Genomic DNA, 26139 nt, shown 5'->3' with positions numbered 1-26139 from the left:
TCTCTGCAGAAAAAGACACCGTCTTTTCAGCCTCAGTCCTTTCGTCCCTATAAGATCATATCTGCCCAGGGATAGAGGAAAGGGAAGAAGACTGCAGCAGGCAGCCCATTCCCAGGAACAGAAGCGTTCCACCGCTTCTGACAAGTTCTCAGCATGGCGCTGAGACCGTACAGGACCCCTGGATCCTACAAGTAGTATCCCAGGGGTACAGATTGGAATGTCGAGACGTTTCCCCTTCGCAGGCTCCTGAAGTCTGCTTTACCAAGGTCTCCCTCCGACAAGGAGGCAGTATGGGAAAAAATTCACAAGCTGTATTCCCAGCAGGTGATAATTAAATTACCCCTCCTACTACAAGAAAAGGGGTATTATTCCACACTATATTGTGGTACTGAAGCCAGAAGGCTAGGTGAGACTTATTCTAAAAAATTTTTTGAACACTTACAAAGGTTCAAATCAAGATGGAGTCACTCAGAGCAGTGATAACGAACCAGGAAGAAGGGGACTATATAGTGTCCCGGGACATCAGGGATGCTTACCTCTATGTCCCAAATTTGCCCTTCTCACTAAGGGTACCTCAGGTTCGTGGTGCAGAACTGTCACTATCAGTTTCAGACGCTGCCGTTTGGATTGTCCACGGCACCCCGGGTCTTTACCAAGGTAATGGTCGAAATGATGATTCTTCTTCGAAGAAAAGGCGTCTTAATTATCCCTTACTTGGACGATCTCCTGATAAGGGCATAGTCCAGGGAACAGTTGGAGGTCGGAGTAGCACTATCTCGGATACTGCTACAACAGCACGGGTGGATTCTAAATATTCCAAAATCGCAGCTGATCCCGACGACACGTCTGCTGTGCCTAGGGATGATTCTGGACACAGTCCAGAAAAAGGTGTTTCTCCCGGAAGAGAAAGCCAGGGAGTTATCCGAGCTAGTCAGGAACCTCCTAAAAACAGTGCATCATTGCACAAGGGTCCTGGTAAAAATGGTGGCTTCCTACGAAGCAATTCCATTCGGCAGATTTCACGCAAGAACTTTTCAGTGGGATCTGCTGGACAAATGGTCCGGATCGCATCTTCAGATGCATCAGCGGATAACCCTATATCCAAGGACAAGGGTGTCTCTCCTGTGGTGGTTATAGAGTGCTCATCTTCTAGAGGGCCGCAGATTCGGCATTCAGGATTGGATGCTGGTGACCACGGAGCCCAGCCCGAGAGGCTGGGGAGCAGTCACACAAGGAAAAAATTTCCAGGGAGTGTGATCAAGTCTGGAGACTTTTCTCCACATAAATATACTGGAGCTAAGGGTAAATTTATAATGCTCTAAGCTTAGCAAGACCTCTGCTTCAAGGTCAGCCGGTATTGATCCAGTGGGAAAAACATCACGGCAGTCGCCCACGTAAACAGACAGGGCGACACAAGAAGCAGGAGGGCAATGGCAAAAACTGCAAGGACTTTTCGCTGGGCGGAAAATCATGTGATAGCACTGTCAGCAGTGTTTCATCCCGGGAATGGAAACTGGGAAGCAGACTTCCTCAGCAGGCACGACCTCCACCCGGGAGAGTGGAAACTTCATCGGGAAGTTTTTTCCACATGATTGTAAACCGTTGGGAAATACCAAAGGTGGACATGATGGCGTCCCGTCTGAACAAAAAGCGGGACAGGTATTGCGCCAGGTCAAGAGACCCTCAGGCAATAGCTGTGGACGTTCTGGTAACACCGTGGGTGTACCAGTCGGTGTATGTGTTCCCTCCTCTGCTTCTCATACCTAAGGTGCTGAGAATTATAAGACGTAGAGGAGTAAGAACTATACTCATGGCTCCGGATTGGCCAAGAAGGACTTGGTACCCGGAACTTCAAGAGATGCTTACAGAGGTCTTATGGCCTCTGCCGCTAAGAAGGGACTTGCTTCAGCAAGTACCATGTCTGTTCCAAGACTTACCGCAGCTGCGTTTGTCGGCATGGCGGTGGAAAGCCGGATCCTAAGGGAAAAAGGCATTCCGGAAGAGGTCATTCCTACCCTGGTCAAAGCCAGAAAGGAGGTGACCGCACAACATTATCACCACATGTGGCGAAAATATGTTGCGTGGTGTGAGGCCAGGAAGGCCCCACAAAGAAATTTCAACTCGGTCGTTTCCTGCATTTCCTGCAAACAGGAGTGTCTATGGGCCTCAAATTGGGGTCCATTAAGGTTCAAATTTCGGCCCTGTCGATTTTCTTCCAGAAAGAATTGGCTTCAGTTCCTGAAGTCCAGAAGTTTGTCAAGGGAGTATTGCATATACAACCCCCTTTTGTGCCTCCAGTGGCACTGTGGGATCTCAACGTAGTTCTGGGATTCCTCAAATCACATTGGTTTAAAACCAGTCAAATCTGTGGATTTGAAGCATCTCACATTAAAAGTGACCATGCTCTTGGCCCTGGCCTGGACCAGGCGAGTGTCAAATTGGTGGTTTTTTCTCAAAAAAGCCCATATCTGTTTGTCCATTCGGACAGGGCAGAGCTGCGGACTCGTCCCCAGTTCTCTCCCTAAGGTGGTGTCAGTGTTTCACCTGAACCAGCTTATTGTGGTGCCTTGCACCTACTAGGGACTTGGAGGACTCCAAGTTGCTAGATGTTGTCAGGGCCCTGAAAATATGTTCCAGGACGGCTGGAGTCAGGAAAACTGACTTGCTGTTATCCTGTATGCACCCAACAAACTGGGTGCTCTTGCTTCTAAGCAGACTATTGCTAGTTGGATGTGTAATACAATTCAGCTTGCACATTCTGTGGCAGGCCTGCCACAGCCAAAATATGTAAATGCCCATTCCACAAGGAAGGTGGGCTCATCTTGGGCGGCTGCCCGAGGGGTCTCGGCTTTACAACTTTGCCGAGCAGCTACTTGGTCAGGGGCAAACACGTTTGCTAAATTCTACAAATTTGATACCCTGGCTAAGGAGGACCTGGAGTTCTCTCATTCGGTGCTGCAGAGTCATCCGCACTCTCCCGCCCGTTTGGGAGCTTTGGTATAATCCCCATGGTCCTTTCAGGAACCCCAGCATCCACTAGGACGATAGAGAAAATAAGAATTTACTTACCGATAATTCTATTTCTCGGAGTCCGTAGTGGATGCTGGGCGCCCATCCCAAGTGCGGATTATCTGCAATACTTGTACATAGTTACAAAAATCGGGTTATTATTGTTGTGAGCCATCTTTTCAGAGGCTCCGCTGTTATCATACTGTTAACTGGGTTTAGATCACAAGTTGTACGGTGTGATTAGTGTGGCTGGTATGAGTCTTACCCGGGATTCAAAATTCCTCCCTTATTGTGTACGCTCGTCCGGGCACAGTACCTAACTGGCTTGGAGGAGGGTCATAGGGGGAGGAGCCAGTGCACACCACCTGATCGGAAAGCTTTACTTTTGTGCCCTGTCTCCTGCGGAGCCGCTATTCCCCATGGTCCTTTCAGGAACCCCAGCATCCACTACGGACTCCGAGAAATAGAATTATCGGTAAGTAAATTCTTATTTTCCACTAGCTCAAAAGACACGGGTAAATGCTCGGGGGGCGTGCATTTACCCGTGTTTTTTGCTAGTGGAACCGGCTCCCTCTGCAAAAACCCGGATCAAGTGATCCGGGAATCCTACCCGGGTAGCATACCGGGTTGAACACGAGTTCAACTCTGTAAGCTGTGCAGTGTAAACGGAAGCCGTGTCGATGCAACACGGCTCCCGTTTACCGTGTATGGAAGGGCGGCGCTGGGAGATCATGTGATCTCCCAGCGTCGCCAGCAGCGTCACCAACCCGGCAATAAGCCGGGTTGGTGAGTGCAGTGGGAAAGGGGGCTGAGCACGGGCCGCAGCCGGGTAGCACACGTGTCGGGCTCCCGGCTGCAACCCGTGCTTCTAGGTGGAAAAGGGGTATTAGTAAATGTCCCCCTTAACCCTTTTCAAGATGTCTGTGATCTTTCTCAGGATTGGCATGGCATCTTATTATTCATTATAAAGGAGAAGCAGATTGCAGAATTTTACCCAAATAAAATAGCTTTCCCTCCGCATTCTCCCATGAGAGAACCCAGATGTGGCTGTACATGTGACATTTCATAGGTCTCGGGTTCACCTACTGTCTATCACTACTGGGGTAGGATCACGGTAATCGCTGCCACCACCTGCTATACACACTGCGTGGCCATTTAGATCGTAAGCTGCTCAGGAAATTATTAGTGGTTGCTAAAACACCACAATGTAAGTTCCTGCTAACAGGGGGCAAGATAATCCTTCTCATTCTGGATCTCCATAGCAGCCTTCAGCACCTTAGTGGGAGTAGTAGAGACAGGATCAGACGCCCCCTCTGCAGGAATACAGCACGAGTCCAGCGTCCTGACGCACAGCTGCGGCCGGCGAGTGTGTGTGCGCAATGTTTGTGTAGAGTTTATTTCCTAAGCGGCTGCCTTGTTTCCCGGGGAGTCCGGATAGTCTCCGGGAGCACAATGGCTGGCTCCCTGAGAAGATATAAGTAGCAAATGCGGGGCAGAAAATCTGCCTTTCTCTGTTGGAATGCGCTGGCGTGCCATTTGCGCAGTATGTCGCTCCCATATTGCGCGCTTGTGACCACCAGGAAGCCGTGTGCATGCTGGGGAGGGGATGTAGTTATCACAATACCTCCCCCTGCGTCTCGAAGCCTGACAATCCCGACAGTCGCCATCCACCCCATAGCGTGGGAATAGAACCTCCCCCCTCCCGCCATGCATATTGGGATGCTGACCACCGGGATCCCGGCCGCCGGTAAAACATACCCTACCCGCTGGGGAGTAAAGCGCCCAGGGGGGATTTGTGCACCTTAGAGTTGAAGCCACCCCCCAAAATGCCAAAGATCAACGTTCAGAGCCCGCTGGTGGCAGGAGCGCTATCATACCCATCTCTGTATTACTGCAGCATGTGATCAACCTGTATATAATGATTATATGCTGGGGCAGACTGATCACTATACACAGGTCACACCGATATCACACCTGATACACACTGATCACTATACACAGGTCACACCGATATCACACACCTGATACACACTGATCACTATATCACCGATATCACACACCTGATACACACTGATCCCTATACACAGGTCACACTGATATCACACACCTGATACACACTGATCACTATACACAGGTCACACTGATCACTATACACAGGTCACACTGATATCACACACCTGATACACACTGATCACTATACACAGGTCACACTGATCACTATACACAGGTCACACTGATATCACACACCCGATACACACTGATCACTATACACAGGTCACACCGATATCACACACCTGATACACACTGATCACTATACACAGGTCACACTGATATCACACACCTGATACACACTGATCACTATACACAGGTCACACTGATATCACACACCCGATACACACTGATCACTATACACAGGTCACACTGATATCACACACCTGATACACACTGATCACTATACACAGGTCACACTGATATCACACACCTGATACACACTGATCACTATACACAGGTAACACTGATATCACACACCCGATACACACTGATCACTATACACAGGTCACACTGATATCACACACCTGATACACACTGATCACTATACACAGGTCACACTGATATCACACACCTGATACACACTGATCCCTATACACAGGTCACACCGATATCACACACCCGATACACACTGATCACTATACACAGGTCACACTGATATCACACACCTGATACACACTGATCACTATACACAGGTCACACTGATATCACACACCTGATACACACTGATCACTATACACAGGTCACACTGATATCACACACCTGATACACACTGATCACTATACAGAGGTCACACCGATATCACGCACCTGATACACACTGATCACTATACACAGGTCACACTGATATCACACACCCGATACACACTGATCACTATACACAGGTCACACCGATATCACGCACCTGATACACACTGATCACTATACACAGGTCACACTGATATCACACACCTGATACACACTGATCACTATACACAGGTCACACCGATATCACGCACCTGATACACACTGATCACTATACACAGGTCACACTGATATCACACACCTAATACACACTGATCACTATACACAGGTCACACCGATATCACACACCCGATACACACTGATCACTATACACAGGTCACACTGATATCACACACCTGATACACACTGATCACTATACACAGGTCACACTGATCACTATACACAGGTCACACTGATATCACACACCTGATGCACACTGATCACTATACACAGGTCACACTGATCACTATACACAGGTCACACTGATATCACACACCTGATACACACTGATCCCTATACACAGGTCACACCGATATCACACACCCGATACACACTGATCACTATACACAGGTCACACTGATATCACACACCCGATACACACTGATCACTATACACAGGTCACACTGATATCACGCACCTGATACACACTGATCACTATACACAGGTCACACTGATATCACACACCTTATGCAGACTGATCACTGTACACAGGTCACACCGATATCACACACCTGATACACACTGATCACTATACACAGGTCACACCGATATCACACACCTGATACACACTGATCACTATACACAGGTCACACCGATATCACACACTGATCACTATACACAGGTCACACTGATATCGCACACCTGATACACACTGATCACTATACACAGGTCACACCGATATCACACACCTGATACACACTGATCACTATACACAGGTCACACTGATAGCACACACTGATCACTATACACAGGTCGCACTGATAGCACACACCTGATACACCACACTCAGGGCGCATTGAGCGCTGCTGATTGTGATACATATGAGTCACTGCTACACATGAGTGTACAGGGAGTGATGCCTTCTAGTCTTTTGGGAAAATGATGAGTAGAACAGTCTTTTATATCTGTACTGTCCACAAACGTCACCTCACAGTAGGATTTAACCCTTACAGATCGGTGCAGACGGGCAGAATTCCACGGTCCGCAGTGCAGCGGGAATGAAAAGTATCCAGTGGAGCTACAATCATGTCGCAGTGGTTGCCACGCTGGAATTGTCTGAGGTAAGTGCAGGAAAATAACATTATCGCTAGAGAGAAAATCGCGTTTATGACCTGAATTGGAGCCGGAGAGTCGTGATTGGGGGAATCTCTCTGGACACACTGTCCGTTTCTGCATCACATGACTACGGCAGCCTGAGAGGAAATAATTGCACTAGTGTAATATTTAATGTTGTGTTTTTCTTCTTTTACAGTCTACTGACAACAATGTGGCCTGGCAGAGATTCCTCCCGAGCGGACCCATCGCTCTCTTACCGGTCAGACATCACCCGCCACCCCGCGTCGTCTCTGTAGTGAAATGATTGCCTTCTGATTCCCCAAAACACACACACACACACACACACACACACACACACACACACACACACACACACACACACACACACACATATATACATATATATATATATATATATATATATATACACACACACACACACACACTCTGCAGGGAGATAAAGCCCCAGCTCCTAGTTGCCATGGTACAGGCTGTGTTTGGAGCTGATTGGCTGGTACGTTATCTCACTCTCTCCACTTTATCTCCAAGCATTAGTACATCTGCCCCGCTACACAGGCAGCACATTGAGTATCACTGTGATGTTCTGCTAATTAGGAAATTAGATTTCTCTGACGTCCTAAGTGGATGCTGGGACTCCGTAAGGACCATGGGGAATAGCGGCTCCGCAGGAGACAGGGCACAAAAGTAAAGCTTTAGGATCAGGTGGTGTGCACTGGCTCCTCCCCCTATGACCCTCCTCCAAGCCTCAGTTAGATTTTTGTGCCCGAACGAGAAGGGTGCAATCTAGGTGGCTCTCCTGAGCTGCTTAGAAGTAAAGTTTAAATAGGTTTGTTATTTTCAGTGAGACCTGCTGGCAACAGGCTCACTGCATCGAGGGACTAAGGGGAGAAGAAGCGAACTCACCTGCGTGCAGAGTGGATTGGGCTTCTTAGGCTACTGGACATTAGCTCCAGAGGGACGATCACAGGTTCAGCCTGGATGGGTCCCGGAGCCGCGCCGCCGGCCCCCTTACAGATGCTGAAGAGAGAAGAGGTCCAGAAATCGGCGGCAGAAGACGTTCCTGTCTTCATTAAGGTAGCGCACAGCACTGCAGCTGTGCGCCATTGCTCCCAGCACACTTCACACTGCGGTCACTGAGGGTGCAGGGCGCTGGGGGGGGGGCGCCCTGGGCAGCAATGTAAATACTTCCTATGGCAAAAAATACATCACATATAGCCCCTGGGCTATATGGATGTATTTAACCCCTGCCGGTTTTCCAGATAAAAGCGGGAGAAGAGCCCGCCGAGAAGGAGGCGGGGCCTATCTCCTCAGCACACGGCGCCATTTTCCCACACAGCTCCGCTGGTAGGAAGGCTCCCAGACTCTCCCCTGCACTGCACTACAGAAACAGGGTACAACAGAGAGGGGGGGCACTTATTTGGTTAAAAATATATATAAGCAGCTATAAGGGATAGACACTTATTATAAGGTTGTCCCTATACAGTTTATAGCGCTTTGGTGTGTGCTGGCAAACTCTCCCTCTGTCTCCCCAAAGGGCTAGTGGGGTCCTGTCCTCTATCAGAGCATTCCCTGTGTGTGTGCTGTGTGTCGGTACGTTTGTGTCGACATGTATGAGGAGAAAAATGATGTGGAGACGGAGCAGATTGTCTGTAATAGTGATGTCACCCCCTAGGGGGTCGACACCTGAGTGGATGTACTGTTGAAAATTACGTGACAGTGTCAGCTCTGTATAAAGACAGTGGTTGACATGAGACAGCCGGCTACTCAGCTTGTGCCTGTCCAAACGTCTCATAGGCCGTCAGGGGCTCTAAAGCGCCCGTTACCTCAGATGGCAGATACAGACGCCGACACGGATACTGACTCCTGTGTCGACGGTGAAGAGACAAATGTGACTTCCAGTAGGGCCACACGTTACATGATTGAGGCAATGAAAAATGTTTACACATTTCTGATAATATGAGTACCACCAAAAAGGGGTATTATGTTTGGTGAGGAAAAACTACCTGTAGTTTTCCTGAATCTGAGAAATAAAATGAGGTGTGTGATGATGCGTGGGTTTCCCCCCGATAACAATTGATAATTTCTAAAAAGTTATTGGCAGTATACCTTTTCCCGCCAGAGGTTAGGGTGCGTTGGGAAACACCCCCTAGGGGGGATAAGGCGCTCACACGCTTGTAAGAACAAGGGCTCTACCCTCTCCTGAGATGGCCGCCCTTAAGGATCCTGCTGATAGAAAGCAGGAGGGTATCCTAAAATGTATTTACACACATACTGGTGTTATACTGCGACCAGCAATCGCCTCAGCCTGGATGTGCAGTGCTGGGTTGGCGTGGTCGGATTCCCTGACTGGAAATATTGATATCCTAGATAAGGACAGTATATTATTGCCTATAGAGCATTTAAAATATATGCGAGATGCACAGCGGAATATTGCCGACTGGCATCAAGTATAAGTGCGTTGTCCAATTCTACCAGTAAAGTGGTCAGGTGAGGCGGATTCCAAACGGCATTTGGAAGTATTGCCTTAAAAAAGGCATTTGGGGTCGGTTTTTCAGACCTGGTGGCCACGGCAACAGCTGGGATATCCACGTTTGTACCCCAGGTCGCCTCTCAAAATAAGACGCAGTATTATCAGGCGCAGTCCTTTGTTGGCAAGCGGACAAAAGGTTCCTCTTTTCTGCTCGTGACAGAGGGAGAGGAAAAAGGCTACAGAGATGAGCCAGTTCCCAGGAACAGAAACCCTTTCCCGCCTCTGCCAAGCCCTCAGTATGATGCTAGGGCTTTACAAGCTCAGGCACGGTGGGGGCCCGTTCTCAATGAATTTCAGTGCGCAGTGGGCTCACTCGCAAGTAGACCCCTGGATCCTTCAGGTAATATTTCAGGGGTACAAATTGGAATTCGAGACGTCTCCCCCTCGCCGTTTCCAAAAGTCGGTTTTACCGACGTCTCCCTCTGACAGGGAGGCAGTTTTGGAAGCCATTCACAAGCTGTATTCCCAGCAGGTGATAATCAAGGTACCCCTCCTGCAAAAGGAAACGGGGTATTATTCCACACTATTGTGGTACCGAAGCCAGACGGCTCTGTGAGACCGATTCTAAATCTAAAATCTTTGAATACAGAGGTTCAAATTCAAGATTGAGTCACTCAGAGCAGTGATTGCGAAACTGGAAGAAGGGGACTACATGATGTCTCGGGACATCAAGGATGCTTACCTTCATGTCAAAAAATTTACCCTTCTCACCAAGGGTACCTCAGGTTATGGTACAGAACTGTCACTATCAGTTCAGACGCTGCCGTAGGGATGGTCCACGGCACCCCGGGTCTTTACTAAAGTAAGGACCGAAATGATGATATTCCTTCGAAGGAAGGGAATTTTAGTTATTCTTTACTTGGACGATTCCCTGATAAGGGTAAGATCCAGGGAACAGTTGGAGGTCAGTGTAGCACTATCTCAGGTAGTGTTGCGGCAGCACGATTGGATTCTCAATATTCCAAAATCGCAGCTGGTTCCGACGACTTGTCTTCTGTTCCTAGGGATGATCCTGGACACAGTCCAGAAAGAAGGTGTTTCTCCCGGAGGAGAAAGCCAGGGAGTTATCCGAGCTAGTCAGGAACCTCCTAAAACCGAGCCAAGTCTCAGTGCATCAATGCACAAGGGTTCTGTGTAAAAATGGTGGCTTCCTACGAAGCAATCCCATTTGGCAGATTCCACGCAAGGACTTTCCAGTGGGACCTACTGGAAAAATGGTCCGGGTCGCATCTTCAGATGCATCAGCGGATAACCCTGTCACCAAGGACAGGGGTATCCCTCCTGTGGTGGTTGCAGAGTGCTCATCTTCTAGAGTGCCGCAGATTCGACATTCAGGACTGGGTCCTGGTGACCACGGATGCCAGCCTGCGAGGCTGGGGAGCAGTCGCACAGGGAAGGAATATCCAGGGCTTATGGTCAAGCCTGGAGACATCACTTCACATAAATATCTGAAGCTAAGGGCCATTTACAATGCTCTAAGCTTAGCAAGACCTCTGCTTCAAGGTCAGCCGGTGTTGATCCAGTCGGACAACATTACGGCAGTCACCCACGTAAACAGACAGGGTGCCACAAGAAGCAGGAGGGCAATGGCAGAAGCTGCAAGGATTCTTCGCTGGGCGGAAAACCATGTGATAGCACTGTCAGCAGTATTCATTCCGGGAGTGGACAACTGGGAAGCAGATTTCCTCAGCACGACCTCCACCCGGGAGAGTGGGAACTTCACCCAGAAGTCCTCCACATGATTATAAACCGTTGGGAAAAACTCGACAGGTATTGCGCCAGGTCAAGGGACCCTCAGTCAATAGCTGTAAAGGCTCTGGTAACACCGTGGGTGTACCAATCAGTGTATGGGTTCCCTCCTCTGCCTCTCATACCCAAGGTACTGAGATTGATAAGATGGAGAGGAGTAAGCACTATATTCGTGGCTCCGGATTGGCCAATAAGGACTTGGTAACAGGAACTTCAAGAGATGCTCACGGAGGATCCGTAGCCTCTACCTCTAAGAAGGGACCTGCTCCAGCAAGTACCCTGTCTGTTCCAAGACTTACCGCGGCTGCGTTTGACGGCATGGCGGTTGAACGCCGGATCCTGAAGGAAAAAGGCATTCCGGATGAAGTCATCCCTATCCTGATCAAAGCCAGGAAGGATGTAACCGCAAAACATTATCACCGCATTTGGCGAAAATGTTGCGTGGTGCGAGGCCAGTAAGGCCCGACGGAGGAAATTCGACGATTCCTACATTTCCTGCAAACAGGAGTGTCTATGGGCCTGAAATTGGGGTCCATTAAGGTTCAAATTTCGGCTCTGTCAATTTTCTTCCAAAAAGAACTAGCTTCAGTCCCTGAAGTTCAGACGTTTGTAAAAGGGGTACTGCATATACAGTCTCCTTTGGTGCCTTCAGTGGCACCTTGGGATCTCAATGTAGTTTTTGGGTCCCAAAAGTCACATTGGTTTGACCCACTTAAAATAAGAATTTACTTACCGATAATTCTATTTCTCATAGTCCGTAGTGGATGCTGGGACTCCGTCAGGACCATGGGGAATAGCGGGCTCCGCAGGAGACAGAGCACATCTAAAAAAGCTTTTAGGTCACATGGTGCGTACTGGCTCCTCCCCCTATGACCCTCCTCCAAGCCTCAGTTAGGTACTGTGCCCGGACGAGCGTACACAATAAGGAAGGATCTTGAATCCCGGGTAAGACTCATACCAGCCACACCAATCACACCGTACAACTTGTGATCTGAACCCAGTTAACAGTATGATAACACAAACGAAGTAGCCTCTGAACAGATGGCTCACAACAACAGTAATAACCCGATTTTTGTAACAATAACTATGTACAAGCATTGCAGACAATCCGCACTTGGGATGGGCGCCCAGCATCCACTACGGACTATGAGAAATAGAATTATCGGTAAGTAAATTCTTATTTTCTCTAACGTCCTAGTGGATGCTGGGACTCCGTCAGGACCATGGGGATTATACCAAAGCTCCCAAACGGGCGGGAGAGTGCGGATGACTCTGCAGCACCGAATGAGAGAACTCCATGTCCTCTTTAGCCAGAGTATCAAATTTGTAAAATTTTACAAACGTGTTCTCCCCTGACCACGTAGCTGCTCGGCAAAGTTGTAATGCCGAGACTCCTCGGGCAGCCGCCCAGGATGAGCCCACTTTCCTTGTGGAATGGGCCTTTACAGATTTAGGCTGTGGCAGGCCTGCCACAGAATGTGCAAGTTGGATTGTACTACATATCCAACGTGCAATCGTCTGTTTAGACGCAGGAGCACCCAACTTGTTGGGTGCATACAATGTAAACAACGAGTCAGATTTTCTGACTCCAGCTGTCCTTGAAATATATATTTTTAATGCTCTGACAACGTCCAGTAACTTGGAGTCCTCCAAGTCGCTAGTAGCCGCAGGCACCACAATAGGCTGGTTCAAGTGAAATGCCGAAACCACCTTAGGGAGAAATTGAGGACGTGTCCTCAATTCTGCCCTGTCCGAATGGAATATCAGATATGGGCTTTTGTATGACAAAGCTGCCAACTCCGAAACTCTCCTGGCTGAAGCCAGGGCCAACAGCATGGTTACCTTCCATGTAAGGTATTTTAAATCTACCGATTTTAAAGGCTCAAACCAATGAGATTTGAGAAAATTTAGAACCACGTTCAAATCCCACGGTGCCACTGGAGGCACTATTGGGGGTTGTATATGTAGTACACCTTTGACAAAAGTTTGTACTTCAGGCACTGACGCCAATTCCTTCTGGAAGAAAATTGATAAGGCCGAAATTTGAACTTTAATGGACCCCAATTTGAGGCCCATAGACAATCCTGCTTGCAGGAAATGTAAGAATCGACCCAATTGAAATTCTTCCGTTGGAGCCTTCTTGGCCTCACACCACGCAACATATTTTCTCCAAATGCGGTGATAATGTTGTGCGGTCACTTCTTTCCTGGCTTTAATTAAAGTAGGAATAACTTCCTCAGGAATGCCCTTCTCTTTTAGAATCCGGCGTTCAACCGCCATGCCGTCAAACGCAGCCGCGGTAAGTCTTGGAACATACAAGGTCCCTGCTGAAGCAGATCCCTTCTTAGAGGTAGAGGCCACGGATCCTCCGTGAGCATCTCTTGAAGTTCCGGATACCAAGTTCTTCTTGGCCAGTCCGGAGCTACCAGTATTGTTCTTACTCCTCTTTTCCGTATAATTCTCAGTACCTTTGGTATGAGAGGCAGAGGAGGGAACACATACACTGACTGGTACACCCACGGTGTTACCAGAGCGTCCACAGCTATTGCCTGAGGGTCTCTTGACCTGGCGCAATACCTGTCCAATTTTTTGTTGAGGCGAGACGCCATCATGTCCACCTTTTGGTTTTTCCCAACGGTTCACAATCATGTGGAAAACTTCTGGATGAAGTCCCCACTCTCCCGGGTGAAGGTCGTGTCTGCTGAGGAAATCTGCTTCCCAGTTGTCCACTCCCGGGATGAACACTGCTGACAGTGCTACGACATGATTCTCCGCCCAGCGCAGAATCCTTGCAGCTTCTGCCATTGCACTCCTGCTTCTCGTGCCGCCTTGTCGGTTTACGTGGGCGACTGCCGTGATGTTGTCGGACTGGATCAACACCGGCTGACCCTGAAGCAGCGATTTTGCCAGGCTTAGAGCATTGTAGATCGCTCTTAGCTCCAGTATATTTATGTGAAGAGACGTCTCCAGGTTTGACCACACGCCCTGGAAGTTTCTTCCCTTTGTGACTGCTCCCCAACCTCGTAGGCTGGCATCCGTAGTCACCAGGACCCAGTCCTGTATGCCGAATCTGCGGCCCACTAACAGATAGGCAGTCTGCAACCACCACAGGAGAGACAACCTTGTTCTCGGTGACAGTGTTATCCGCTGATGCATGTGCAGATGCGATCCGGACCATTTGTCCAGCAGATCCCACTGAAATGTTCGTGCATGGAATCTGCCGAATGGAATCGCTTCGTACGAAGCCACCATCTTTCCCAGGACTCTTGTGCATTGATGTACTGACACAGTTCCTGGTTTTAGGAGGTTCTTGACAAGTTCGGATAACTCCCTTGCTTTCTCTTCCGGGAGAAATACCTTTTTCTGAACCGTGTCCAGAATCATGCCCAGGAACAGCAGATGTGTTGTCGGGGTCAATTGAGATTTTGGAAGATTTAGAATCCACCCGTGTTGCTGAAGCACTACTTGTGTTAGCGCTACACCGACTTCCAGCTGTTCTCTGGACTTTGCCCTTATCAGGAGATCGTCCAAGTAAGGGATAATTAATACGCCTTTTCTTCGTAGAAGAACCATCATTTCGGTCATTACCTTGGTAAAGACCCGAGGGGCCGTGGACAACCCAAACGGCAGCGTTTGAAACTGATAATGACAGTCTTGTATCACGAACCTGAGATACCCTTGGTGTGAGGGGTAAATCGGGACATGTAGATAAGCATCTTTTATGTCCAAGGACACCATGAAGTCTCCTTCTTCCAGATTCGCTATCACTGCTCTGAGTGACTCCATCTTGAACTTGAATTTCTTTATGTACAGGTTCAAGGATTTCAGATTTAGAATAGGCCTTACCGAACCGTCCGGTTTCGGTACCACAAATAGTGTGGAATAATACCCCTTTCCCTGTTGTAGGAGGGGTACCTTGACTATCACCTGCTGAGAATACAGCTTGTGAATGGCTTCCAAAACCGACGTCCTTTCTGAGGGAGACGTTGGTAAAGCAGACTTTAGGAACCGGCGAGGGGGAGACCTTTCGAACTCCAGCATGTAACCCTGAGATACTATCTGCAGGATCCACGGGTCCACTTGTGAGTGAACCCATTGATTGCTGAAAATCTTGAGTCGACCCCCCACCGTTCCTGAGTCCGCTTGTAAAGCCCCAGCGTCATGCTGATGGCTTTGTAGAAGCCGGGGCGGGCTTCTGTTCCTGGGCAGGGGCTGCTTGCTGCCCTTTCTTACCCTTTCCTCTGCCTCGCGGCAGATAAGACTGTCCTTTTGGTCGCTTTTTATAGGAGCGAAAGGACTGCGGCTGAAAAGACGGTGTCTTTTTCTGTTGGGAGGGGGTCTGAGGTAAAAAAGTGGATTTGCCGGCAGTTGCCGTGGCCACCAGGTCCGAAAGACCGACCCCAAACAATTCCTCTCCTTTATATGGCAATACTTCCATATGCCTCTTGGAATCCGCATCACCTGACCACTGTCGCGTCCATAAACTTCTTCTGGCAGATATGGACATCGCGCTTACTCTTGATGCTAGAGTACAAACATCCCTCTGAGCATCTCGCATATAAAGGAAAGCATCCTTTAATTGCTCTAGAGTCAATAAAATACTGTCCCTATCCAGGGTATCAATATTTTCAGTCAGAGAATCCAACCACACTACCCCAGCACTGCACATCCAGGCTGAGGCTATTGCCGGTCGCAGTATAACACCAGTATGTGTGTATATACTCTTCAGTGTAGTTTCCAGCCTCCTATCTGCTGGATCCTTGAGGGCGGCCGTATCAGGAGACGGCAACGCCACTTGCTTTGATAAACGTGTGAGCGCCTTATCCACCCTAGGGGGTGTTTCCCAGCGCGCCCTAACCTCTGGTGGGAAAGGGTATAATGCCAATAACTTCTTGGAAATTAGCAGTTTTCTATCGGGGTTAACCCACGCTTCATCACACACGTCATTCAATTCCTCTGATTCTGGAAAAAATACAGGTAGTTTTTTCACCCCCCACATAATACCCCTTTTTGAGGTACCAGCAGTATCAGAGATCTGCAAAGCCTCCTTCATTGCCGTGATCATATAACGTGTGGCCCTATTGGAAAATACGTTTGTTTCTTCACCGTCGACACTAGATTCATCTGTGTCGGTACCCGTGTCGACTGACTGAGGTAAAGGACGTTTTACAGCCCCTGACGGTGTCTGAGACGCCTGAACCGGTACTAACTGGTTAGCCGGGCGTCTTATTTCGTCAACTGACTTTTGTAATGTGCTGACATTATCACGTAATTCCATAACTAAAGCCATCCATTCCGGTGTCGACTCCCTAGGGGGTGACATTACCATCATCGGCAATTGCTCTGCCTCCACACCAACATCGTCCTCATACATGTCGACACACACGTACCGACACACAGCAGCCACACAGGGAATGCTCTAATCGAAGACAGGACCCCCTAGCCCTTTGGGGAGACAGAGGGAGAGTTTGCCAGCACACACCAAAAGCGCTATAAATGTATATAAACAACCCTAGAAGGTGTTGTTTACTATATATGCGCTCTTAATATATAAATATCGCCAATTTATGCACCCCTTCTCTTTGTTACCCTGTTTCTGTAGTGCAGTGCAGGGGAGAGACCTGGGAGCCTTCCTCACCAGCGGAGCTGAGCAGGAAAATGGCGCTGAGTGCTGAGGAGAATAAGCTCCGCCCCTTTTTCGGCGGGCTTTCCCCCGGTTTTTAAGAAACTGGCCTGGGTTAAAATACATACATATAGCCTTAATGGCTATATGTGATGTATTTATTTTGCCACTAAAGGTAATTATATTGCTGCCCAGGGCGCCCCCAGCAGCGCCCTGCACCCTCCGTGACTGAGTCAGTGAGCCGTGTGACAACAATGGCGCACAGCTGCCGTGCTGTGCGCTACCTTCAAGAAGACTGAGGAGTCTTCTGCCGCCTGCTTTCCGGACCTCCGTTCTGCCGTCTCTTCAGCGTCTGTAAGGGGGATCGGCGGCGCGGCTCCGGGACGAACCCCAGGCTGACCTGTGTTCCGACTCCCTCTGGAGCTAAGTGTCCAGTAGCCTAAGACTCCAATCCATCCTGCACGCAGGTGAGTTGGAAATCTCTCCCCTAAGTCCCTCGATGCAGTGATCCTGTTGCCAGCAGGAATCACTGAGATTGAAACCTAAAAAAAAACTTTTCTAAACAGCTCTTTAGGAGAGCCACCTAGATTGCACCCTCTCGGACGGGCACAAAAACCTAACTGAGGCTTGGAGGAGGGTCATAGGGGGAGGAGCCAGTACGCACCATGTGACCTAAAAGCTTTTTTAGATGTGCCCTGTCTCCTGCGGAGCCCGCTATTCCCCATGGTCCTGACGGAGTCCCAGCATCCACTAGGACGTTAGAGAAATCTATGGAGTTAAAATATCTCACAGGAAAAGTGGTCATGCTGTTGGCTCTGGCCTGGGCCAGGCGCGTGTCAGAATTGGCGGCTTTATCCTGTAAAAGCCCTTATCTGATTTTCCATTCGGACAGGGCGGAATTGAGGACTCGTCCTCAGTTTCTCCCTAAGGTGGTTTCGGCGTCCACCTGAGCCAACCTATTGTGGTGCCTGCGGCTACTAGGGACTTGGAGGACTCCAAGTTGCTAGACGTTGTCAAGGCCGGAAAATATATGTTTCCAGGACGGCTGGAGTCAGAAAATCTGACTCGCTGTTCATCCTGTATGCACCCAACAAGCTGGGTGCTCCTTCTTCTAAGCAGACGATTGCTCGTTGGATTTGTAGTACAATTCAGCTTGCACACTCTGTGGCAGGCCTGCCACAGCCAAAATCTGTTAAAGCCCATTCCACAAGGAAAGTGGGCTCATCTTGGGCGGCTGCCCGAGGGGTCTCGACTTTACAACTTTGCCGAGCAGCTACTTGGTCAGGGGCAAACACGTTTGCTAAATTCTACAAATTTGATACTCTGGCTGAGGAGGACCTGGAGTTCTCTCATTCGGTGCTGCAGAGTCATCCGCACTCTCCCGCCCGTTTGGGAGCTTTGGTATAATCCCCATGGTCCTTACGGAGTCCCAGCATCCACTTAGGACGTCAGAGAAAATAAGAATTTACTTACCGATAATTCTATTTCTCGTAGTCCGTAGTGGATGCTGGGCGCCCATCCCAAGTGCGGATTGTCTGCAATACTTGTATATAGTTATTGTTACAATAACATCGGGTTGTTTATTGTTGTGAGCCATCTTTCAGAGGCTCCTACGTTTTATCATACTGTTAACTGGGTTCAGATCACAAGTTGTATGGTGTGATTGGTGTGGCTGGTATGAGTCTTACCCGGGATTCAAAATCCTTCCTTATTATGTACGCTCGTCCGGGCACAGTATCCTAACTGAGGCTTGGAGGAGGGTCATAGGGGGAGGAGCCAGTGCACACCACCTGATCCTAAAGCTTTACTTTTGTGCCCTGTCTCCTGCGGAGCTGCTATTCCCCATGGTCCTTACGGAGTCCCAGCATCCACTACGGACTACGAGAAATAGAATTATCGGTAAGTAAATTCTTATTATTTATTATGGATGGACTATCCTGGACTTCAGCTTGTACCTCACTCTTGTCATATCTCTGCCCTACGCTTCCTAGCCTCCATACAATGTGCGCTCTGCTTTCTTTCCCTTCTCTGCTTGTTCTCACTTCTGCTCCTTCCCCCCCCCCCCCCCCCCCCGAATGCAGGCGGGGGCGCTCTCCTCTTCCTCTCGCACGCAGGGGCGCTCTCCTCTTCCTCTCGCACGCAGGGGCGCTCTCCTCTTCCTCTCGCAGGAGGGGGCGCTCTCCTCTTGCTCTCGCAGGCGGGGGGGGGGGGGGGGGGGCTCTCCTCTTCTTCTCGCAGGCCGGGCGCTCTTCTCTTCCGCTCTCTGTTTAATCCTTTATACAATATGCACTTGGCTCTGCTCCTTTTACAGTTAACGCTACTCTTTTCTTGCAGAGCACGCTCCGCCAGCTCATCTCTCACACAGCATGCGTTCTGTCTGCTCGTCTCTCATACAGTGTGTGCTATGCCATCTCCTCTGTATACATTGTGCGCTCTGCTAACTCCTTTCGCACACAAAGCGTGCTCTGCTGGTTCTTCTCACACAAGGTGCGCTCCGCTGTCTCCCCTCGCGCAGTGCGCTCATATCACTGACATGTAACCTGTGCATTGCGCTCCGCTGTCTCCCCTTTGCGCAGTGCGCTCATATCGCTGACATGTAACCTGTGCATTGCGCTCCGCTGTCTCCCCTTTCGCAGTGCGCTCATATCGCTGACATTTCACCTGTGCAGTGCGCTCCACTCTCTCCCCTCGCGCAGTGCGCTCCGCTGTCTCCCCCCCCCCCCCCCCGAGCAGTGCGCTCATACCGCTGACATGTAGCCTGTGCAGTGCGCTCCGCTGTCTCCCCTCGCGCAGTGCGCTCATACCGCTGACATGTAACCTGTGCAGTGCGCTCCGCTGTCTCCCCTCACGCAGTGCGCTCATACCGCCGACATGTAGCCTGTGCAGTGCGCTCCGCTGTCTCCCCTCGCGCAGTGCGCTCATACCGCTGACATGTAACCTGTGCAGTGCGCTCCGCTGTCTCCCCTCACGCAGTGCGCTCATACCGCCGACATGTAGCCTGTGCAGTGCGCTCCGCTGTCTCCCCTCGCGCAGTGCACTCATACCGCTGACATGTAACCTGTGCATTACGATGAGTGTAGTGGAAGCATTGTGTTACACCAGTGGTCAGGAACAAGTGCTTGTGTGTTGTTGTTTAGTGTTTCCTGAGAGGTGATTACGTCTTTATTACTGCAGCTCTCGGACACTTGCAGCTCCCTGGTCTGGTCCACATCTCCTGAGCGCGCCTCTCAGCTTTTGGCAATGGACGAGGAGAGCTTTGTGGACGCCGTCAACTCGGCTTTTGTGAGTTTTTATTCTTTTTCTAAAATAAACGTTTTTCTCACAGACTGACAGACCTTGTACTGAGCGTCTCCTGCGTCTCTCCTCTCTTCACAGTGGAGCAGTGATCACCATTCAGACTTCATCACCTCCGCTGGTTCCATATTGCACTCAGCCCTTTCCTCTTTGATGCCTTCTGGAACGTCTGCCCGCCAGCTGCCGCCTAGCGTATCTCGACTCGGGAAAAACAGCAGAGCAGCCTTCCCCCTGGGCCTTGGTCACTCCCCGGAATATGTCCGCCAGCGGGTGGCACTAATTGGGTGAGGCAACGGTGTATGATAAGCGATTGCTGATAGCACGGCGCTTGTAATAATAAAAACGCTGCACTGTCTCTCTGTGCAGGGACGCCGCTCACAGAGTGCACCCTCTGGCCGGCCAGGGTGTGAATATGGGCTTTGGCGATGTGGCCAGTCTGCTGCATCATCTGAGCAGTGCGGCATTTGACGGACAAGATTTGGGTAACTACAGTGCTGGAGATTTCTATTTTCTTTTTCATCCACTAGGGGTCACTGGAGTACTCTTGGGATACGGACGGTGCGTTAGCAGGGAGAGGCATAGATTTCTATTTTCTCTTTCATCCACTAGGGGTCACTGGAGTGCTCTTGGGATATGGACGGTGCATTAGCAGGGAGAGGCAGAGATTTCTATTTTCTCTTTCATCCACTAGGGGTCACTGGAGTACTCTTGGGATATGGACGGTGCGTTAGCAGGGAGAGGCGGAGATTTCTATTTTCTTTCCCATCCACTAGGGGTCACTGGAGTACTCTTGGGATATGGACGGTGCGTTAGCAGGGAGAGGCATAGATTTCTATTTTCTCTAACGTCCTAAGTGGATGCTGGGGACTCCGTCAGGACCATGGGGAATAGCGGCTCCGCAGGAGACAGGGCACAAAAATAAAGCTTTAGGATCAGGTGGTGTGTACTGGCTCCTCCCCCTATGACCCTCCTCCAAGCCTCAGTTAGGTTTTTGTGCCCGTCCGAGCAGGGTGCAATCTAGGTGGCTCTCTTAAAGAGCTGCTTAGAAAAAGTTTTTTAGGTTTTTTATTTTCAGTGAGTCCTGCTGGCAACAGGCTCACTGCATCGAGGGACTTAGGGGAGAGAATTTCAACTCACCTGCGTGCAGGATGGATTGGATTCTTAGGCTACTGGACACCATTAGCTCCAGAGGGAGTCGGAACACAGGTCTCGCCCTGGGGTTCGTCCCGGAGCCGCGCCGCCGACCCCCCTTACAGATGCTGAAGATTGAAGGTCCGGAAACAGGCGGCAGAAGGCTTTTCAGTCTTCATGAAGGTAGCGCACAGCACTGCAGCTGTGCGCCATTGTTGTCACACACTTCACACCAAGCGGTCACAGAGGGTGCAGGGCGCTGCTGGGGGCGCCCTGGGCAGCAATATTTTATTACCTTAAGGCAAAAGAATACATCACATATAGCCATTAAGGCTATATGTATGTATTTAACCCATGCCACTTATCTAAATCCACGGGAGGAAAGCCCGCCGAAATAGGGGGCGGGGCTTATTCTCCTCAGCACACAGCGCCATTTTCCTGCTCAGCTCCGCTGTGAGGAAGGCTTCCAGGACTCTCCCCTGCACTGCACTACAGAAACAGGGTAAAACAGAGAGGGGGGGCATTTTTTGGCGATATACTGGATATATTTAAGCTGCTATAAGGAACAACACTTATATAAGGTTGTTCCCATATATATTATAGCGCTTGGGTGTGTGCTGGCAAACTCTCCCTCTGTCTCCCCAAAGGGCTAGTGGGGTCCTGTCTTCGATAAGAGCATTCCCTGTGTGTCTGCTGTGTGTCGGTACGTGTGTGTCGACATGTATGAGGACGATGTTGGCGTGGAGGCAGAGCAATTGCCGATAATGGTGATGTCACCCCCCAGGGAGTCGACACCGGAATGGATGGCTTTGTTTATGGAATTACGTGATAATGTCAGCACATTACAAAAATCAGTTGACGACATGAGACGGCCGGCAAACCAGTTAGTACCTGCCCAGGCGTCTCAGACACCGTCAGGGGCTGTAAAGCGCCCTTTACCTCAGTCGGTCGACACAGACCCAGACACAGACACTGAATCTAGTGTCGACGGTGATGAAACAAACGTATTTTCAAGTAGGGCCACACGTTATATGATCACGGCAATGAAGGAGGCTTTGCATATCTCTGATGCTGCAAGTACCACAAAAAGGGGTATTATGTGGGGGGTGAAAAAACTACCTGTAGTTTTTCCTGAATCAGAGGAATTAAATGATGTATGTGATGAAGCGTGGTTTAACCCAGATAGAAAAATGCTAATTTCAAAAAAGTTATTAGCATTATACCCTTTCCCGCCAGAGGTTAGGGCGCGCTGGGAAACACCCCCTAGGGTGGATAAGGCGCTCACACGCTTATCAAAACAAGTGGCGTTACCGTCTCCGGATACGGCCGCCCTCAAGGATCCAGCAGATAGGAGACTGGAAACTACCCTAAAAAGTATATACACACATACTGGTGTTATACTGCGACCGGCCATCGCCTCAGCCTGGATGTGCAGTGCTGGGGTCGTCTGGTTGGATTCCCTGACTGAAAATATTGATACCCTGGATAGGGACAGTATTTTATTGACTATAGAGCAATTAAAGGATGCTTTTCTTTATATGCGAGATGCTCAGAAAGATATTTGCACTCTGGCATCGAGAGTAAATGCGATGTCCATATCTGCCAGAAGGAGTTTATGGACGCGACAGTGGTCAGGTGATGCGGATTCCAAACGACATATGGAAGTATTGCCGTATAAAGGGGAGGAATTATTTGGCGTCGGTCTATCGGATCTGGTGGCCACGGCAACTGCCGGAAAATCCACCTTTTTACCTCAGACCCCCTCCCAACAGAAAAAGACACCGTCTTTTCAGCCGCAGTCCTTTCGGTCCTATAAGAACAAGCGGACAAAAGGACAGTCATATCTGCCTAGGGGCAGAGGAAGGGGTAAGAGAGGGCAGCAAGCAGCCCCTGCCCAGGAACAGAAGCCCTCCCAGGGTTCTGCAAAGCCCTCAGCATGACGCTGGGGCCTTACAAGCGGACTCAGGAACGGTGGGGGGTCGACTCAAGAATTTCAGCGCACAGTGGGCTTGCTCACAGGTGGACCCCTGGATTCTGCAGGTAGTATCTCAGGGTTACAGGTTGGAATTCGAGAAGTCTCCCCCTCGCCGGTTCCTAAAGTCTGCTTTGCCAACGTCTCCCTCAGACAGGGAGACGGTATTGGAAGCCATTCACAAGCTGTTTGCTCAGCAGGTGATAGTCAAGGTACCCCTCCTACAACAGGGAAAGGGGTATTACTCCACGCTATTTGTGGTACCGAAGCCGGACGGCTCGGTAAGACCTATTCTAAATCTGAAATCTTTGAACCTGTACATACAAAAATTCAAGTTCAAGATGGAGTCACTCAGAGCAGTGATAGCGAATCTGGAAGAAGGGGACTTTATGGTGTCCCTGGACATAAAGGATGCTTACCTGCATGTCCCAATTTGCCCTTCACATCAAGGGTACCTCAGGTTCGTGGTGCAAAACTGTCATTATCAGTTTCAGACGCTGCCGTTTGGATTGTCCACGGCACCTCGGGTCTTTACCAAGGTAATGGCCGAAATGATGATTCTTCTGCGAAGAAGAGGCGTATTAATTATCCCTTACTTGGACGATCTCCTGATAAGGGCAAGGTCCAGAGAACAGCTGGAGGACGGAGTAGCACTAACCCAAGTAGTGCTGCAACAACACGGGTGGATTCTGAATTTTCCAAAATCTCAGTTGACCCCGACAACACGTCTGCTGTTCCTGGGAATGATTCTGGACACGGTTCAGAAAAAGGTGTTTCTTCCGGAGGAGAAAGCCAGGGAGTTATCCGAACTTGTCAGGAACCTCCTAAAACCAGGGACAGTGTCTGTACATCAATGCACAAGAGTCCTGGGAAAGATGGTGGCTTCTTACGAAGCGATTCCATTCGGCAGATTCCACGCACGAACTTTTCAGTGGGATCTGCTGGACAAATGGTCCGGATCGCATCTGCAGATGCATCAGCGGATAACCTTATCGCCACGGACAAGGGTGTCTCTTCTGTGGTGGTTGCAGAGTGCTCATCTGTTAGAGGGCCGCAGATTCGGCATACAGGACTGGGTCCTGGTGACCACGGATGCCAGTCTGAGAGGCTGGGGAGCGGTCACACAAGGAAGAAACTTCCAGGGAGTATGGTCAAGCCTGGAGATGTCTCTTCACATAAATATACTGGAGCTAAGAGCGATTTACAATGCTCTAAGTCTGGCAAAACCCCTGCTTCAGGGTCAGCCGGTGTTGATCCAGTCGGACAACATCACGGCAGTCGCCCACGTAAACAGACAGGGCGGCACAAGAAGCAGGACAGCAATGGCAGAAGCTGCAAGGATTCTTCGCTGGGCGGAAGATCATGTGATAGCACTGTCAGCAGTATTCATTCCGGGAGTGGACAACTGGGAAGCAGACTTCCTCAGCAGACACGATCTACACCCGGGAGAGTGGGGACTTCATCCAGAAGTCTTCCACATGATTGTGAACCGTTGGGAAAAACCAATGGTGGATATGATGGCGTCCCGCCTCAACAAAAAACTGGACAGGTATTGCGCCAGGTCAAGAGATCCTCAGGCAATAGCTGTGGACGCTCTGGTAACACCGTGGGTGTTCCAGTCAGTGTATGTGTTCCCTCCTCTGCCTCTCATACCAAAAGTACTGAGAATTATACGGCAGAAGGGAGTAAGAACGATACTAGTGGCTCCGGATTGGCCAAGAAGAACTTGGTACCCGGAACTTCAAGAGATGCTCACGGAGGATCCGTGGCCTCTACCTCTAAGACGGGACCTGCTTCAGCAGGGACCGTGTCTATTCCAAGACTTACCGCGGCTGCGTTTGACGGCATGGCGGTTGAACGCCGAATTCTAAAGGAAAAAGGCATTCCGGAAGAGGTCATCCTTACCCTGGTAAAAGCCAGGAAGGAGGTGACTGCACAACATTATCACCGCATTTGGAGAAAATATGTTGCATGGTGTGAGGCCAGGAAGGCCCCCACGGAGGAATTTCAACTGGGTCGATTCCTACATTTCCTGCAAACAGGAGTGTCTATGGGCCTCAAATTGGGGTCCATTAAGGTTCAAATTTCGGCCCTGTCGATTTTCTTCCAGAAAGAATTGGCTTCAGTTCCTGAAGTCCAGACTTTTGTAAAAGGAGTACTACATATACAGCCCCCGGTTGTGCCCCCAGTGGCTCCGTGGGATCTTAATGTAGTCTTGGATTTTCTCAAATCCCATTGGTTTGAGCCGCTCAAATCGGTGGAGCTGAAGTATCTCACATGGAAAGTAACCATGCTACTGGCCCTGGCTTCAGCCAGGAGAGTATCAGAATTGGCGGCTTTATCATATAAGAGCCCATATCTGATTTTCCATACGGACAGGGCAGAACTGCGGACGCGTCCTCATTTTCTGCCTAAGGTGGTGTCAGCGTTTCACCTGAACCAGCCTATTGTGGTGCCTGCGGCTACTAACGAGTTGGAGGATTCCAAGTTGTTGGACGTGGTCCGGGCATTGAAAATATATATTTCAAGAACGGCGGGAGTCAGAAAGTCTGACTCACTGCTTATATTGTATGCACCCAACAAGATGGGTGCTCCTGCTTCTAAGCAGACGATTGCTCGTTGGATTTGTAGCACAATTCAACTTGCACATTCTGTGGCAGGCTTGCCACAACCTAAATCTGTCAAGGCCCATTCCACAAGGAAA

At 49.7% G+C, this 26139-nt stretch overlaps 1 protein-coding gene across 1 annotated transcript in view; it reads left to right on the top strand.

The window, feature by feature from the left end:
• COQ6 (coenzyme Q6, monooxygenase) overlaps positions 1-26139 on the top strand; it is a 40239-nt gene that overhangs the window by 12550 nt on the left and 1550 nt on the right. The window contains exons 7-11 of the mRNA XM_063948336.1: positions 7013-7120; positions 7312-7374; positions 20213-20320; positions 20414-20616; positions 20699-20814. Of these exons, the coding sequence (XP_063804406.1) occupies positions 7013-7120; positions 7312-7374; positions 20213-20320; positions 20414-20616; positions 20699-20814 (598 nt within the window). The remainder of the gene's footprint in view (positions 1-7012; positions 7121-7311; positions 7375-20212; positions 20321-20413; positions 20617-20698; positions 20815-26139) is intronic.

This window comes from Pseudophryne corroboree, chromosome 12, assembly GCF_028390025.1.
Source record: "Pseudophryne corroboree isolate aPseCor3 chromosome 12, aPseCor3.hap2, whole genome shotgun sequence".
Classification (NCBI taxonomy): Eukaryota; Metazoa; Chordata; class Amphibia; order Anura; family Myobatrachidae; genus Pseudophryne; species Pseudophryne corroboree.
The sequence above is the reverse complement of the archived record's forward strand: the minus strand, read 5'-3'. Positions and strand labels throughout refer to the sequence as shown.